The sequence below is a fragment of the Hetaerina americana genome, unplaced genomic scaffold, assembly GCF_022747635.1.
Source record: "Hetaerina americana unplaced genomic scaffold, ioHetAmer1.1.p SCAF_39, whole genome shotgun sequence".
In the NCBI taxonomy this organism is placed as follows: Eukaryota; Metazoa; Arthropoda; class Insecta; order Odonata; family Calopterygidae; genus Hetaerina; species Hetaerina americana.
In genome coordinates, this window is record NW_027286974.1 from 444,812 (window position 1) to 459,617 (window position 14,806).

At 34.2% G+C, this 14,806-nt stretch overlaps 1 protein-coding gene across 1 annotated transcript; it reads left to right on the forward strand.

Moving 5' to 3' along the window:
* Positions 1–10,100: 10,100 nt before the first annotated feature.
* Positions 10,101–12,792, forward strand: LOC139691704 (uncharacterized). The gene is made up of 3 exons (XM_071589552.1): positions 10,101–10,141; positions 10,316–10,486; positions 12,172–12,792. Exons 1-3 carry the CDS (start codon positions 10,103–10,105, stop codon positions 12,298–12,300), a joined length of 339 nt encoding a protein of 112 aa, XP_071445653.1. The 5' UTR covers positions 10,101–10,102; the 3' UTR covers positions 12,301–12,792.
* The last annotated feature ends 2,014 nt before the right edge of the window (positions 12,793–14,806 follow it).

Here is a 14,806-nt window from a genome sequence, read left to right on the forward strand (position 1 = left end):
TTCACCCTGAAGACGATGGCAAAGTTAGGTGTCGAAATGTTGGTGCTACCCAACCTGACCTGGTGCAAAACCCGAGAAGCCTTCATCCACAGTATTTGCCAGGAAAGCCTCAGATCATTCGGAATTATGCCTTCTAGCACATTTTGTTTTACCTTCGTCAGAGTCAATATGCTTTTCTCAGGGTAGGGGAAGTGGAGAAATGATGTCATGCTATTATTTTTCAAAAACTGCATCATAAAGAGAAGGGTATAAGCCCAATATGGCCGCAATAAGGTATGAAAATCTTTCTTTTCATATGCAAATCTTCAGAAAAAATCCACCAAAAAGAAATGCAAGGAAATTCCAGACATTTTACAGAGTTGATCAATGGTTCTGTGATGATCTTCACCAAAGAGTGTATTGATTTTGTCAATATTTTCATCAGCTACTGATGTTGAAGGGTAGCCTGAATTGGGTTGGTCTTTTGAATTGCATTGGTTCTCAAAAGTATAAATCATTCATAGACTCTGGGTTTCCTTAGAAGAGATTGGCATAACAAGTCTTGAGCATTACTAATGGTTGCACTGGTATTTCATCCAACAGGAAATAAAATTATACTGCTGTATTTTACTCTGAATAGTCCATCATCATGTTTTCTGCCAAAATGAAAAAAAAATTGTTCCACTGAAACAGCTCTTATTGACTACTGCATCCCAATTTCTGTTACCTTTGGGTCCTCGTTTGTGTATCTCAAAATTTTACCCTTTCTGTTGTTACGTCAATTGCTTACTTCATCCATCATGCTTAATCAAGAAGCACCTTATCCTTTCTAAGTACATAAAGTATGTACTATGAGTCACTCACAATATCTTCAATATCTCCCCAATAAATGAGAGATAAAAACTAGGTTATTTACCTTGGTAATATTTTATTGATAAGATTTCAACTGATATTGCTGAGCAAAAAAGGAATATAGCATGGCCTTGAAGTAAAATGAACTCGGGTTTTTTATTGCAAATAAACAACCAATAAAGGAAAATAGCTAATAAAAGGGTTTATAATTGTCTCACATAACTGTTCCACATGGGTTTACTTAGTGTTACCCTGATATTAAAACCGTTATTTTTTATACAAGGACTTCAAGAAAGATCAAGAAGAACATTTCAGAAGTATTTAATAGCACACAGGAAAGGAAATATATTTATTTAAAGAATGATATATTTTTCTCTGTGAAGAGAATGTTTAAAATCAGGGAAAATTCATATTGCTGCATTTAATGTAAGGAAGAAAATAAATCAATAACAATGGATATGACATAATTAAGAAAAAAATAAGATTTAGACTAAGAAAATGCGAGTATGCAGCAGTTAACATTAAGTTGGGCAATTAATTAGTTTTAATTATCATACATATCTCAGGGTTTCCAGATGATTTGAACTATTCAATAATTTTGTTGGGAACATAAATTGAACATCTTTCTTAGCTAAAATATAATGAATTACTTAGTGGCAAATTATTTTTGCAACTTATTATGATGAATTATAATTAACTCTATGTATTTTTCAGAAGATATTTAATTAAAATTATTTTTAGTTGCATTAAAAAAAACTAATTAATCACATTTTCACACCAAATTTTTGCAGCATTAAAGGTATCTTGTATATGTGTTAGCTTATCTTGATAACTTATTGACAAGATCAATGGTGAGGCAGTGCAATGTAATGACCTTCTTAAATTAAATTATTTCAAAAAATCAATTTTCCTTACTTTTGATTTGGTTTCATTGAATGACTTGTATATACTTTGATTGGCTAAAATAAAAAATATCAACTTTTGGCAAAATTTAATCAAGTTACTAAAGCAAATTGTCTATTTTGCCATACCAAAATATCCCATGAGGACCTTAGGGTAAAATTAAAAGGCACTAAACTAACTCACATCTTAGGATCATAGATTTTTGTGGCATTCAGATGAAAGACTTCTCATTCTCAGGATATCACCATGCAGGTTATTTCTATGATAACAGTTTAGCCTGTGTTTCAATGAGCAACTTCAGGTTTAAGTAAACCAGATCAGGTAACTTTGCCATGAAGATGCTCATTGAAACACAGGCACAACTGTTGTCAGAAAAAAAACCTGTAGGAGGACATCCCGAGATGGAGTCTTAATCCCATCTTAATTTTTCATTAAAAGAATTGTGCAGACATTACAAATACATCAAAAAATTTTGCATGTGAATTTTTTATAAAGCTTAATATTTCTCACAAATGCTTTGGTGAAAGGTTAAAACCAGATATTGAAATGGGGAATGGTTGTTTTGGGTTATTTAAGTTATCATTCCTAACTGATAAAATCTAAAATAAGAATATTCAATCAAAAGAAAAGGCTTAAAAATACAGAAAGGTTAATAAAAGATCTTATTTGAGTAGCTTAATAAATAATATTAAATATATTAATAAATAATTCTAAATACAATGATAATATTACCATTTTTTTGCAATTTATCATACTATTTTAAATGGCCTTTCAGTTATTTTGAAAACAATTTTCAAAAAGTAACTCAGATTTTCCAAAATACCTTAGTAGTACTGCAGGGATAAATCACCGATAGTTGTATTAAAACTATTGGTGATTAACCCTTCAATCCCACTAGTGTCAGCAGAGTCCTTAGCTTTCCTTACCTTGTTCCTGCAACATCTTCCCTCCCAGTCTTACTTCCATCTGAGGAATGTCAGCATCACAATCTTCCTTAATATGAACTTCTTCTTCAGGGGGCATATATATTTCTGCATATTCCAAAGGATCCTGCAAGATCAAAGAAAGAATATCACAGATTTTCAGGATATCATGAAAAATATTTTTGCTAATCATGGTTTTTTTGAAATGAAGAAAAAAAATTGTTAACTTGTATGCATTATATTAACATAATAAATATTTTAGCTGATAGGTCTTGAATAAAATCCCCTAAGTAATTATTTGCTCGATTGTATCATTTTGTTGACAATCCAAAGAAGACCACTGTAGAGGTACCGTATTTCATACTAATTGTTCTAATATTTACCTTATTTGGAAAGTAATTAAAACTTATCACATAAACTTTTCATGCCAGATTCCATTCTCACAGCTACTATTAACCATTCCAATTTAATTGTAGTTAACCATACTAAAACCTTTTGGTAATTCTGCCAACATTGTCTATGCCTAACACATTATTTAACTTAATCTGCTTTAAATCCCTTTCTATGTCATCATCGGATATGACTGGACCTTAGCTATCTTCCTCACTGTAAGCTTACTTTTTCATGTATAAACTTGGTTACCTAAGTTCTTAACCATTCAGTTCTTTTTATATTCTTCCCAAGTTTCTTGGATATTTTCTGTCTGAGCATTCTTTATCTGACCCAAGTTCTCTTACTGTGTAATGAAAGTTCTTTAACAGACAGTTTTTCATATTAATCCTTTCAATTCCCTTGGATCTTTTCTATCTCAATTTTCTGACTCAATTTATCTCTGATTATTTGAATAGATCTTTCCTTCTTACTTTTCGATAATGATTTAACCTTGCTGAATAGTACTCAAATTTTGCCCATCTTCTGAAGAATTATCATATACTTGCATAATCCTGAGAACCCTCATTTTATATGCTACCAATAATTCAGAGCACCAATAACCTCTGAATATAATGTGAAGAGTCAACACCAGCCACACTCTCATAAATGGGCAAAGGATGGATGAGGGAAAATAGAGAAGATATATGCAGTAAATCTTTAAAAATTATAAAAATTTATAAATAAATGAATATAACCAATAAGAAATAACATTAAAAAATCAAAAATAATTGAAATAATTAGATACCATAAATGATAAGCACAATAAAATGGCAACTGCATATAAATCATGTAGTATCTAGCTTGGACAATACAGCATTGATCCTTGCTACTCCAAAGCAATCACATTCAATCGGGGCTTACAAGAAGTTCTCTCTGCACCAGTGGCCCATAAGTAACAAATAATCAAATAATAAAAACAAAAAAAAATACAAACTGTCTAGCTTGGATGTACTCAGCAGCATTGATCCTTGCTTGTCACATACACTCGCACTATCAGGGCTTATTAGAGGTTTCTCCCTGCGTCATGGGCTTACTTATTATACATAGGGACATAAAATTAAAAATTACAACACATGAAAAATAATTATGAACCCTCTAGCTTAGATAAACTATATAGCATTGATTCTTGCTAGACTCCAGCAATCATATTCAATCAGGGCTAACGACAGATTCCCTCTGTGCTAGTGGCCCGTCAGTCACACGTAATATAAAAATAAAAACAAAATAATTACAAACTCTATAGCATGAATGTATTAAGCAGCATTGATCCTTGCTTGTTGCATGTACTCACACTCTATCATGGCTTACGAGAGATTTCCGTCTGCATCAGGGGCTCATTAATCACATAAAATGAAATGAAGTTAAAAATTATAAAAAATTAAAAATAATTATCTCCCCTCTAGCTTGGATATACTATATTGCACTGATCCTTGTTTGTCTTAAGCACTCACACTCAATCAGGGCTTACGAGATGTTCTCTCTGTACCAGTGGCCCATAAGTCATAAGTAATATAATAATAAAAACAATAACTACAAATTATTTGGCTTGGATATATTAAGCACCATTGATCCTTGCTAGTCTCAAGCAATCATACTTTATTAAGGCTGAGGACAGGTTTCCCTCTGCGCCAGTGGCCCATCAATCACTCACTTGCTTGGGTATGCGAAGATGCCTTAACCCTTGCAAAACTTACTCAATCACCCACAGGTCTACACAAGGAATCTCTTCTGATGTTATGTACTGTGACTTGACCTTTGTGAAAGGGTAAGAGGAGTGCCGGGAAGCTCTTGCAGAGTAACACCATTACCATTAAGCATAGAAAAATATTGCAAGACCTCAATTTTTGAAGGGTCTTTGTAAAATGCAGTGAATGTGCATGCCTATAGCGCCTACATATGCCAATCTATTTATGGGTACAATTAAACATAAGTTCTCCCATCATAGAAACACTCAAACCCCACTGTCATGTCTTTTTCTTCATCTTTTCCAGTATCTTTCAATTTATCTATATCTGACTCTGATATAACTTTCCAAGCTATCAACATTCACCCCTAGAAAAATAATTTTAACTCAGTCTGAACGAAACTTACCAACTATCAACAATGAATTGATTTCAACTGTGGCCTCCCATCATATACAAAATCTTTCATCTTCTTCTCGCTCTGTCTGTGGCTTCTGTTTCTACAAGAACACTTCCCCTTAGATGAAAATACATGGACCAGCTACTTTACTGTCACATAAAAAATGGTTACCCTCAAATACTGCTGAAGAGTAAAATTCTCAAACCTTGAACCCGATATACTCCTCTCATTGAACCACACTGCCTGAAAAGCCCTCACCTTATCATCACTTCTTTTTCCAAATACCATAAAAATAAACAATCTGTAAAGTTAGTCTTTATTGTAATTTCTGCCTTGCCCAGTATGTCAGTCAATTAAACACAACCCTTTCCCTCTTCATCATAACCAATACCATTCTACCAAAACCATCATGATCCTTAATTATCCTATCCTTAATAATCTTGCTTCCCACAACCAATCTTCTGATGACCACTTCTCTGATAAGGTGATTGAAAACCCTTTCAAAACTGGCAAGTAGCAGACAGGTAAGAACTGAGAGATGGCGCATATCTGAGTGCTCCTGTCATTTAAGGCCTTCCAGCCTAGCCAAGCCCACTGAATGCATCAAATACCTGGCTACAAATAATAAATTCATGTTTAAGGGAAAGAACAAATAATATGTTTTCTATGTAGAGATACTAAAAAGAATAAAGAGGAGGAACAACTAAGTCATCCTAGCAAACACCTAGCATGCCCACAATTCTGGCTTACCTGAACAGTCTTTACTTTGCACAAGATGTCTATTTCCTGTTCTGAAAAATAAAATCCTGCAATAATTTTCACACAAACCTAATACATGTCATGCTACATAATAGCCATTATCTATCCTAACACTTTGATTTTCTATAGAATCCTGGGAATATCTTATCTCCTCTTAAAAAACTGACAAATCACTACATTATCTTGTTTGAATACACCACCTTTATCATGAGCAGTAATTCAATACTTTTGCCATTTTCATTTGAATAGAATTGCATATGCAGACAATTGCAATAATTCTATACAGCAAAAAACAGTAGTCCTGTTTATAAACACTAATACCATCAAGTAAATTGCATGATATTTACAGCAAATTTACAGTAAATACAGATTGCTGGTTGGCGCACAACAACTGATGTCCTGCTGTTTCTGCAACTTGGAGAGCACTGTAACTGGTTTTGAAGCATAGCTTAGAGTCCCTCCTACTTACCAACAGTGACTCAATTCCAATCTTTTCAATAGGAGTGGCATGGGATATGTGATTGCATTACTTTTGGAATACACTGTGTATATATATGGGAGAACATTTAAAGAGAGACTCATCCTGCATCTTATCGAATGAGGGCATTATGGTTATAAATTTGACCTCATATATAAGATCTGGGAGACAAGGTTTATATTAATTGATCTTTGCCCAATTAGTCTTAAAAAATTGAAATGTTCATCACATCTTTTGATGATAACACTGCTTTAAGCCAGAAAGGAAAATTGGATCAAAAGTACAGATTGATAATTATGCTCCCGAAATGCACTCACCAAATGACTTGAATCTTCATTGTCCAACCAATGACTATCATCTTCATGCACTGATGAGCCAGTATCAATTTTCAAAGGAACAGAGCATCCACTGGTAGTGTCAATTTCTTCTTTGACAATGATCATGTCATCTTGGACATCCACCTCACTGCTGTCGACAGCATCACTGGCGATGGTCTCGTCTTCAATCTCTTTCTTGATCTCACCAGGAAACTAATTCAAAGCATATCAACAATATGAATTAATATGGTTTAATGATGATTTATGGTTTTATGATCTAATATGGTATTATAATTGTATATGTTAAACATTTCAAAGTAAGTGATTCAGGGCAAAAAATCTTTTTGGCCAAACTTTGTTATGTATGTCTTGCTCGAAAATAATTTTGGAATCCATTATTTTGCAAAACAATTAACAATTATGACTTCAGGTGCTTAAATTGAATGCATATACAATTCATTCAATGGAGTAAACATTATGATGGTTCACCATTTCAGTGCAGGTTTTTGAAAGGCCAGAGCCATTGAAACCTATTGCACTTCTTCCCCATGCTTAAGAAAAAAGAACTTAAACTTCCAAGACACTATAATATTAATTGTGAAATAGAATTGGTTATGATTGCAATGGATAACTGCTCAATTCACTCACCTGAATATTCACTTCATTGCAATTGTTAACGGCCATAAAATTCATTCCATGGACTGGTGAATATGGGTTCTTCATCTCAACTGATGCTGTTCCCACGGTATGTACAGCAGATTCCACAGTACTACTTAAAGCCCACACTTTGTCTGATGTACCATCAACCATATGCTCTCCAGGGTTCTTATTGTCTTGGGTCTGGACATCACTCATCTCCTTAAAAATAATAAAAACAGTAATCAAATTCAGTCGGTTTGGTAGGTGATGGTAGCATTCACCCTATACTAAGTCCTTCATGGCATTATGTTAAATTCACCTATTACCGTGGACCCCATTAAGAAGTATAAGGGAATCGAACCCAATCCCACTGTTCCGTAGTAATAAAAGGTCAAATAAGAATGGTTCTTGAATGATTTGAATTATTTTATACATAGATATGACAGGGCGTAATGAAAGGATGTTCAAAAAAATGATCGCATTTACTTTGACATGGAGCAAAGTTATGAACAGTGCGGGAACATGGTCATTGAAGATGCAAGATGATTGAAATAAAAGATAGGATGATTTGCATATGTCGATTTGGGAGTGGTGAAATGAACAGTAATTTTCACAAAATTACTTTACCAAGCTAACGTGCTCAAATAGTGCACATTTTTGCCACAAATGATAATGCCTGTGATTGATAACAAAGTTATCAATCACAGGCATTATGAGATACGGGAATGAATTGTACAGCATATAAATCAACACAGATGCAACGAAATATATTCTTTTGGGGCAAGATATGATTTTGTTACATCGTTCAAATTAACGGATGCAACTGACCTCTTGTCGATTAGTTAACCAGCCTTCCGTCCCAGGATTGAACCCCTTTTGGATACGATTGTAGAAAACAAACAGACACTCTGCACATCGATGCTTAAATAGCCGGAATTCCGTAAGCTTCTCGATGCAGGTCGAACAAATCAACCAGGGATAATTTGCATCCTCCACAACCTGACAAAATACATCAAAACATTATTTTGACATTATAATGCTGAAATCTACTCTTGTCTACTAATCACTATAGTTTTCCCCAATACCTTACGTATTCCATGAACTAATGGCTTTTAAGTACAACGAAGATCTTCAAAAAATATTTTAGAAAGGACATCACACATACAACTCACTTACTTTTACATTTATCAAATCCTCTATAGTGTTTTCCAACATAAATTCCGATTTATTATTCTTGTCGAAAATGTTTATCAGAACCCCACCACTGTTTAAACACAATCTGCATACAACAAAATGAATTTTATCACACATTATGAACGTTTTAGAATACGTCGGATGATTGACCGGACAATATAACGTTAAATATATAAATATCCGTCAAACATTACGTGAAATATTTCGATTATTCACACAATACAACATCCCAAGTGCTACGACAACTTGCGATTGGCATTTCATTCTTCTTCTTTTCTCTTCAACACAGCAGGTCACTAGCAAGAGCAAAAGGGTCGATAAAAATGACCGACTCTTTGGAGGAAGAGGATCACAATTCCTCAAATTACACAATGCCACCCGGTGAATCACGTCTAATCCAGTAAGAGAGTGAATAAAAGGCGGAATAGGTGTTTTTCTAAATAGATTTGAGCAGGATGGAGTGTCACAGGTGTCGGACACGGATTAACTGAAGTACCTAACGGTAAATATATGATAACATCGTTCCCAATTTACTTGAATTACTGTTCAAAATTGATAAAAAACCATAGTAAACAAAAAAAACTTCCCAGCTGGGCACTTGCGTTTGGTTCTTCATCTGTTCATTTTATTTCTGCGGTATTTCTTGTAAATCATAGGATTGATACGAGTAGAGTCGATCTGAATCTGGGTCAGAACATATGAACATATTTCGGAATTATTAGACGTATCACGAAACATTGACAGTTAAAATTACATTAAGATTATTTTGAGATCTTCATTATCTGATTAACCATGACAAACAACGTTCAATGTTAACTTGACATCGATTCAAATCGTCAGAAAAAGATTCAGTTCGTCAAAGTCCCTTTCCTACGGGTCGAAGATTTATTTTGATGTGTATTCAGGTAGAAACAGAATGAAGAGACGATTACATGGAACTTGTAATATTTTTAATACACTATATGTCTACAACGCACAATAACTTTCGCTTGTATTAATAGTGGGTTATTCTTACATTTAGCAATCATCAGCAAAACGTATCTGAATCTTTTGATCCAGGTCTTTCAAATGAATAATCGGAACATATTAGACCTTTTTAGTTTTTTCGATTTGTATATAATACCAAAGAATGCCGGTCATTCTTCACTAACTAATAAAATTATATAAAACGGAATTATTTTTCCTCTCCTTAATTACTACATTAAATTGAAATACCCAGACATATATCTGATCGGATTAAGATTCTTTTTTCCATATCACTCAATTCCATTGAAGAGTGTGACAGATGAAGTACGGAATGCAATTGTCCAGATGATGAGTTGTTTACTTTGAGTTTTCGGCTGTTAAAATAAACTTTAGTTCTATTTCAAGTAAACTGTGACATATTGCAGAATTATTTAGGGTTGTATTGTAAAGTGAATCATTCGGAGTAGTCGAAAACTTTCATAATGTGCGATAAAGCCGAATTTGAAGTGTGCAGATTGTGTTTAAACAGTCGTGGACTGTTGATCAAAGTTTTCGGCGAGAATAGTAAATTACAAATCATGCTGCTAAAGACTGTAGAAGATTTAATAGATTTCAAAGTAAGTTTAGTTGTCTGTGTTCAGTGCTTAGAATGTTATGTGTGTAAAAAATCTTATATGAGATCGAAGTTCGTTTGTATATCGCGTATACTCTTTTGTAAAATAATGATGATATTAAGACCAGAAGTTTAGTGCGTTATTTGGTGAATATCTGTGTATGAAATATTTAATCAGGTTGTGCAGGATGAAATTCATCCCTGGTTGGTGTTTTCTTCCTGCATGGAGTTACTGACTGAATACCGGCTATTTAAGCGTCGATGTAGCGAGTGTTTGTCTGTTTTCTATGATCGCATAAAAAAGGGGTGCAATATTACGACGAAAGACTTGATAACCAATCGAGAAGAGGTCAGTTGTATTTATTAAATTGAACTATATCAACAACGAATACTATATTCCTCTATGAAAACGAATCTGCGGGAAAAGAATTTTGTGATCACCAAGGTCATGATGAATGCCAATTATTAATAAGTGTTGCTAAGATACCCAATCCTAAAAAAGGGGTAAAGTGAAAGTTTGTAAATTTTATATTCTAGGAAAATTTGTCACAAGAGATAATTTTCCTTGTTGTAAAAAGTTAAAAAAAACGGAAATGTATTCTATAAAATTAATGCATTAAATTGAACAATATCAACAACGAATACAGCTTTGAGCTAGAGGGAATCTTATATTGCATATTCTCTGAAATAGATTTGGAAATGTTTTCTTTAATATAATAAGTTATCTTACTGATAACCTTCTGAGTCACCTGGAATAACATTTCCTTGTATTCGAATGCCTTTTTTGGTTTTGGTTAGTCATCGCCAAGTTTTGTTGATGACTATCCGCTGTCTCTCTCCTGCAGAACTCCATTTCTTTCTCCCAACAGGCATTAGTTGTGCATAAACCATAGTCTCCCTCGTCATCACCATTTCTTTCATTGCTGTTTATTGCATATCTCTCTGCAGTCACTATCAAGGGTTTCCCTGCAGTAAAACACACCCTACTATGTCTTCTATGTGATGGTATATTATGTCAACTTATTCCTCATGATTGCTCCAAGGCATTGAGACTTGATCAATAATCAGGTTTATCAGTTCTGTGTACTTCTTCCAATGGTATTCTATCTTTTTCTAGGTCTATGTTGATTAGGTTTATATTTACTTTTTCATTTGATAATTTGGCCACCCTGATATTTAATTTTGCATATTTGGTGGTGTCAATGTCCATCAATGACATACCCTCATACTAAAGGTTTTTCCAATGAATTGAGAAGGGTTTTATTAAATGTTATCAAGGCAAGATGTTTCTTTGCTATTTAAATGGGATTAAGAAGAAATATAAGTGGTAGATTGAGGTGTGATCCTCAGGTGATAGATATTGAATCGCCAACTGGGACACTTCAATTGGATTTGTATGGACTTCAGCATTTTCAATCTTATTTTGTTACCAGATGTAATCCTGAAAAATCATTGGTGGCACAGAGAATGAATTTATCTACTCCTAATTATTAATGCACTTGTAATGGCTGAATTTCACATAATGACATGTAGGGGTTAAAGTTGGGTAAACTATAACATTAACTGCCAAATGAAGGTTCCCATTGATTGCTGTGTTAATGGTTTATAATGAGGAGGGTGATGTCCTGAGCAATGACAACAAAGGTGCAAAGAGGCTAGGAGAGGATATGGTTGGTGGCATGTAATGCAAATTGTGAACATTCAGTAGTGCTGCAGTATCTCATATCATTCGCCTTAAACAGAAATAATTGATAGAGATATCAATTATTTCATGAGCTCTTGGAAGAATTGGATTGCCACTAATAAATACAACAAGGTATTGATCTAGGTTAAAGAATTGAGGTATAACGCAATGCAGTCAAAACAAATGTTGTTTCACAAAGTTTATTACCAAATTATCTTCGAGTGATCAAGTTTTTTACTGCTGTGTCTAGTATTTCCTTAACTGGAAAGATGTATTGTCCTGATGCTCTTATTTTTAAATGTTTATCTTATGCCATTATGATATTATAACCTGTTTATGCTTCCCATTAGTTGCCCACTGAGAATCAGAAAGACTTGGATAAGGATGCATTCGCATTTGACACTGTTGGCAGTAATGCCATGAATGTCCGAGATGACTTGATTATTGTAAAAGAAGAGGCTGAGACTTCTAGTAGATAATCTTTTCCTCCAGAAAAGGATGTAGAACTGCCAATGGTTGCATGAATTCAGGCAGGTGAAAATCATTGGTGCAGTAATGTAGAAGCAAAGAATTCCGTGAGTGTCTATATATAATGTTGTGTTTGTATGTATAATAATGTGTATACAATTAACCATCTGCATATTAAATCTAGCCTATTTAAGGTAAAACTTTCCTTGCAACAATTTCAGAGTGTAAAAATCATTCGTATTGATTGGGATATGAACCCAGATCCCTCAATATCCGGTCGAGTTCTTTAGCCACTTAAGCTACTGTGGCATCCTCTTAAACTCTGAAATTTTTTGGCTTTTTAAGGAACAAGATGTTGTTTTGAATTATCGTGCATACAATGTCACAAGCATTGATATTTGTGCACAACATGCCACATCCCACAAGGTTAAAGCCAACTTATGGTGTTAATACATTGACAAATTTCAACGACACTGGGGGAGATGCCGCCACAATCTGAAATTGTTGCGTTGAAATACAAGTTAGCAGATGACTCTGTTAAAAGTTACTTTTGCGGCATCTCCTTCAGTTTCTTTGGAATAAAACTATTCTTTTTATTTTCTTGAAAACCCTCTTTTATCTTGATGGTTGCACTTGGTTGTTTGTTATCCTTTCATTCCTCCTAATGTTTTTTGACCAATGGGGAATTCAGTTCCTATTCTTCTTTTTGCAAAAGTTGTTAGTAGAATATTAATACTTCCATTACTCATTATTGTTCTATGAAAACACATCTCTCTCTGAAATGAGATCTCACTCTATCTGTAATGTTTGTCTTTCTGGACCCATTGGAAGATAGAGATGTTTCATTATCCTTTAATAAGGAAGTAGATATTAAACATGACTGTCATTTTGACATTTCTCAGGACCCATTAGAAGATAGAGATGTTTCATTATCCTTTAATAAGGAAGTGGATATTAATCCTTTGCGGTCCAACGTCGAGTCGCACTCGACAGTCTCTGCGTAAGTATCTGGTCCAACGTCGAGTCAGGCTCGACAGAGCTGCGTGCAGCATTTATACGCCTCATCAGTATGGTTCTACCATCTGGTATCATTTGGTTGAACTTCTTAGACCTACTTAAACCTTTCTGCGTGTCTTTCTTGGATGTAATACCTTTTAAGCATGTGAATACAATGAAACACGTGATGTTCAATTTTGGGTAGTTTACCATCGTAGCTGATGCAATTGAGCCATGGTTGACATTATTTTTCAGTGTTTTTCAACTAACTTTGGAGGTTTCTGTAACCTATAGGTTAGTTCTTTTGTAAAATTACCTAATTATTAGAATGTGTTATTATTCCGTTCCAAATATTGCGCACATAATGCATAGTAAAGTCAGTTTTCCTTGTTTTTTATACCAGTGATTCATTTCTATGGATTTCATTTACAAGCTCTCTTCTTATTTTTAGTGGTTCAAAAATGGATGAAGATGAGATAAGAAAAGAAATTTATGCTGATAGTAGTGACGAAGATGACTATATGTGTGATGTTGATGACGAGTTTGCAGATTTGTCTAGTGAAGAAGATTGCAGCTTCGGGAATGATTTGGATCAAATTGTGACGTTAAACGCATTGTTTCTTTGCTCAGTACTTGGAGCACATCATCTTCGGAGGCTGTTTCAAAGAAAGCAAAGGGAACTTGTCAGATTCAAGAGGTTGAGAAGCCAAGTGTTGTTGTGCACTATACAAAAAATATGGGCGCAGTGGACACTGCAGATCAATATACCTCTTCCTACTGCTTCCTTTGAAAGACTCTAAAGTGGTGGGGAAAGCTGTTTTTCTGGGGCATGGAGGTATCAATAATAAATGGGTATATCCTTTACCAGGAAAACTGCAAGATTCAAAATAAAAAACCTATAAGTCACCTAAGATTCAGGAGGCAGTTGTTGATGGATCTAATTGGCAACTTCAGCCAGGGAAATTCTGCAACCAAGAGAGGAAGAACTTCCGATTCAGACAAGGAGCAGAGACTAAATGGGAAGCTATATATAATTGTTCTGAATCCAGAGGGAAAGCACAAAGACTGTATTGTGTGTTTGAAAAGAAATGTGCCAGGTGGAAGAAGGGAGACAATCTATATATGTGAAACTTGTCACCATAATCCTGGACTACATGTGGGAAATTGCTTCAAAAGATATAACACGCTTAAAGATTTTAAAGAATAAATTAAATCATTTGATGTGCTTCACTATAATAAAGAGGAAACTCACATTAAAAAAATGCAAATATGAGCAATAAAATATACAACATTAGCATCTGACGTTTTATTTATTTTTTTCTTAAAATAATTTGGACCAGACTGTTGGAATTCCGAAATAAATATTGGACAGCAAAGAGTTAAATAACTACTCTTAGTAAACCTTTTGGAACATATGATTCACTTGAATGGCTTTTCACCAGTATGTGTCAACATGTGAGTCTTTAAATGACACCTCTGGGTAAAAGTTTTTTGACATATCCTGCACTTGTATGGCCTTTC